At 46.5% G+C, this 4,470-nt stretch overlaps 1 protein-coding gene across 1 annotated transcript; it reads right to left on the reverse strand.

Moving 5' to 3' along the window:
* On the reverse strand, positions 1-4,255 carry LOC123409809. The gene is made up of 9 exons (XM_045102682.1): positions 3,950-4,255; positions 2,576-3,016; positions 2,249-2,423; positions 1,858-2,152; positions 1,546-1,618; positions 1,373-1,463; positions 945-1,024; positions 594-856; positions 1-476 (listed from the first exon to the last, which is right to left on the reverse strand). The coding sequence occupies exons 1-8, from the start codon at positions 3,989-3,991 to the stop codon at positions 602-604; spliced, it is 1,452 nt and encodes a 483-aa protein (XP_044958617.1). The 5' UTR covers positions 3,992-4,255; the 3' UTR covers positions 1-476; positions 594-601.
* Positions 4,256-4,470: the final 215 nt, after the last annotated feature.

Raw genomic sequence — 4,470 nt, forward strand, 5'->3', positions numbered from 1 at the left:
TCTCTGGCGATACACACTCGTATATATGGTTGCCAATTCAGACAAATTGTGTCACACTCACACCCATTCAGAAAAAAGAAATTCACTCTTGACAAATACTAGTAATTTGTAAAAGCTTCTCACAAGCAAAGCTAAGGAGCTCTCCCATACTATGTCTCATTTGCCTATAATCCTGTGTGACTACTTGACTACTAAAACACAACAACCATCTCTGCACTCTGATTTTCTGGTGTGATTTTTGTACGTTCAGACTTATATAATTCTTACACTCGAGAAACCAGGTATTTTATGTCAAACTGCTAGACTAACCCATGGCCAAACTCTAGGCGGCATGTTGCCTCCGATGCAAAGGCCAGGAAGATCTGCTCCCGTGTATCTATTCCTGCCACCATTGTGATTCTGAGGTCCGGCGAGCTACGACTACTGCGCAGATCAAAGCTAGCTATTCACACGTTCGGATCACCGCTCGTCTTCATCTACAGAAACCAACAGCAAGACCGGTGGTAAGCACGGCTATAAAGATCAGTTAACGTTCCCAAAAGAGAAAAAGTAAAGCGACGAAGTGGATCTCTAAAATTTTGTCAGTAACAAACCTGGCTGATCAGACGATGTGCACACCGGATTGTGGAGGCTGCCCTTGTTGCTGCCTATCACCGCTGTTCTCGCTCGCGGAGTTATTCCCGGACCCTGGATGCTGATCTTCGTTCGTAGGCTGAGGCTGCGTCTGAGCTAACCGCTGGCTCCTCCTCCTGGATCTCCACCTCATGCACTCCACTAGCAGTGAGTTCGTACTGATAGCGATCCCGAACCCGGTGAACGACGAGAGTAGGACCGCAAGGACTGCATTCACTCTTAGCTGCAGGTTTAGCGATAACATTTCATTACGAGGTGCCATAAATGCGCTATATCTGCATCAGATGTAATTATAGGAAGAGGTTCCATACCACGTTGTAGAAGATATGGGCAAAAAGGATCACAATAGCAAACTGGAAGGAAGCATAGGCCCACAGGTAGCTTTTGGTCACTGCAGAAACAAAGAAGATCAGATTGCAATGTTGACACTAAGTACACCGAATCACAAATAAATAACCCCAAGAGAATTCGTGTAATAGTTTTAATGCAGAGATACTGGAGTCACATATACCACCGTTGGCTTTTGTCATACATTTGAACTCATTATTTATTTGAGTTTTTTCAGCAAACTAAATACTCATTTGGGCTACAAATCTGAAGATGCAACAGTGGACCACAATTTGGGTCTTCGGCATGAAAAGCCTGTTTACTATCTCAATAAATCATCTCGTTTTCGTCCTGCTGTAAATGCTTCTTACAGTAGCAAAAGTGGCCCAAAGATAAGAGTATGCTTACTTACCCATAGTGGATGCTATCATGGAAGAAAGGAGACCCAACACACATGAGAAAGGCAATGAAATTGCCAGCGCACGTGACTGCAAATCAGTAACCTGTTCCGGTGAAAGAGTAGATGTCATTTCGATGGAAATCACAAAACTGGAAGAAAAAATGGGCTGAGTAAGGAGAACATACCAGAAGTTGTTCCAAGAAACAAAAGTATGCAAGCATGCTAACCATCACTAAAATTGGAATGTCCTGCCAAAATCTGCAAGAAACTGGGAGTATCAGATTTTGCCGAACATGCAAACTCATTTCCTGCTTTTTAACTTCTGAGTAGAACAATCACAAAAAATACTAGAAAATACATTTTAAATTAGCTTTCCCTTCTCGGATTCAGAAAGTGCGCATAACCAGGAGAAAACAGTAGCATTCCTATCTCTCAATCCTGATAGCACTAAAGCTAATAATATTTGTGAACCAACCTATTCTCTCCAGCATTCTTACCTGTACTGTTGAGCTGCTCTTTGCTGAGCACCATTTGCTAGTCGCCTGGTAACAGTTTGAGTCGGTAGTCTCAACAGAGTCACTGGCAGATTCCTAACCTCTTGTCTGCAGACATCACATATCTTGTTACCCTTGATGCTAAACCATTTGACAGCACAATCTTGGTGCGCGAGGGCAAGCTCTCCTTTGCAGCTACACTCCATTTTAAGTGTTTCCCCGCCTTCGTTTAGTTCAACAAAACAAATTCTGCAGACTGCCTCTTCTTCAGGAATATCTTCACCTCCATCTCCAGGACCTGACAAGGATGACTTGAATGAACAAATGCTGCTTCTGGAAGGAAATGGTTTGGTCTAAGGAACTAGCAGGGTAAAGGTTTAAAGAGAGTAGATACCGTCAACTGTTTCTTCAGTGGCATCAGTTGGTGCAACTGTATCAGCTGGAACAGGTCGTGGAGTTGTTGGAATCACACGGATAACACCTAATGAATCTGCGCGCCTCAAACTCCTGTTTTTGCGATTTCCTGGTACTGAAAGCGATCGCCTAATTTGTGCTTGAACTTCTTGTTTCTGCCAACATCATAAAACATTTTTTTAAATAGCACCTTTGTAAAACTGCAATTGTTTAACACAGTGCAAGGCCTCATTTCCATCTGGCCCATGTAAAAGGTATTATAATCTAGCATTTATCTGGATACAGCAGAAAATATGTATGTACTTACGGATGCAGTTGGCTGGTCGACTATCTGAATTCCCAGGGGCGAAGCTTTATCAGATGTTCCAACAGGCGTGACCGGCAAAGAATAGGTACGTTTTGCCGATAACGAGTTAATGACCTTTCTAAAAGAGAAAGATCCTGGTTGAATTGGATTATCTTGCAACCCTTCCGACCCCGTCCCAGGAAGCAGGAGGATTGTCCGGTCACCTTCCTGTGCTGAACTCCTTAACCTGAAACTCTGCTGCTTGATAGATGATTTTGGTCTAGCAGAATTAGGCCTTGGCGGCAATCCAGTTCTTGTCGAGCTGGGGCTGGCGGATATATTGATCCTCGTTGAAGTAGGCAAATGGTTATCCAAGGTCCTGGTTGGTATTTGCAAAGAAAGGTTTGGCCTTCGCGAATTGGGCCCCTGTGCACTTTGGGCGGTGTCATCCTGGTCTTGTGCCTACATGGTCAAGCAAAGAACACAATTAAATCGAGCTTGTAAAGCTAGAGTAGAAAGAAGAGCAAGGCATACAAAGATGTAAGAGACGCGTAACGATGCTTGAGCCGGCACTCTTAATATCAAGCTCAGCGCACTCATCGTAAGCTTGTAAACACATGGAGTAGCACCATCAGATGTTCCCTCTCAGCGCTCTATCACGTAGTCTAGAACTCTAAATTCAGTAATCCACACTCTAATAAGGAACAAGAATCTGATGGGTATGACAGCACAGCATCATCACCATGACCAATTGACCCATGAGTCTATGAGGAGCATGGCTTAACTGATCATAGTTTCTGCCAAGGCAACAATGCATCCAACTTTGTATTCTTTGGTTCGAACAGTTTATCTAGAGCTAACCATGCAAAACAATCACACTACTCTAGTGGCCACATGGACACACATCGAGCAAGACATCTCACAAGTGTAAATTGTTCAGAAACTGTCAGGAAACCTGATAACAGACGCTAAGCTACTGCTATAATTATAGGTCATGTGAGGACAGTGACAGACATGGAAACCAAGGTAGGCACACATGGCAAATATGTGGGCCGTTTATCGCAATCGAGGAAAGCTGCTTTCGTGAAAGGAAAATACCAAGAAAAAAAATCGATCTTTCAGTAGCAATCGAACTTGGCACAAAAGAAAAAGGGAAATCGAAGAAACGCCCAGCGCGACCGCGATCCGCCGCCGAAGCCCGCGCGCCCCGAGCTGCCGCGAACGGAATTGCGCACCGGATTACTCGCGGGATTTAACGGGAAACAGGGCCGGGCAATCGGGCAGACGGGGAGCAGGGTGGGAGCAACCGGCAGAGCGCCGCAGGATTTAGGCGGAAAGGCAACGGAGGTGCTCCAGGTCGGCGTGCGGAAGAGCGGGGGGTGGTCGGGATCTCACCGCGCGGTCGGCGGGGCGTGTCGGCGGCGGCGGCGGGTCCATGGGCGCGGCCGCGGACAATTCGATGCGAGACGAGAGAGAGTGAGGGACGAATCGCGGGGATGGAAGGAAGGGAGGAGGTGTGTGGCGTTGTTGTCGTTGGGAGGCAGCTGCAGTGCTGCTGCGGAGGCAGGGGAAGGAAGGAAGGTGGGCAGGGGGAGTCCGGCGGAAGCAGCAGCTTTGCGGGTGGGCGGGCGGCCGGCCCCCTTTTTTTTTTTGCCCTTTGCCCCCCGGGTTTCGTGCTTATCGAGAAGACCGGAGCCACACCCGCCCCTCACTCTCTCTCAGCAAGCAAACTTGTCTGAAGAAACGGAATAGTGTCAGAGAGCAAAGTAGGGAGGAGTACGTGACACTGTTCACAACGTGTTGATAATAAATACGCTCGCAGGTTGTACGCATCTTCGTCATATCATATGTATTCTATGCCTACCTAGCTACGTTCATTCTGCAGCAAGCAACCTATACTGTACTGTATTGTGGTC

Source organism: Hordeum vulgare, chromosome 7H (genome assembly GCF_904849725.1).
Source record: "Hordeum vulgare subsp. vulgare chromosome 7H, MorexV3_pseudomolecules_assembly, whole genome shotgun sequence".
NCBI lineage: Eukaryota > Viridiplantae > Streptophyta > Magnoliopsida > Poales > Poaceae > Hordeum > Hordeum vulgare.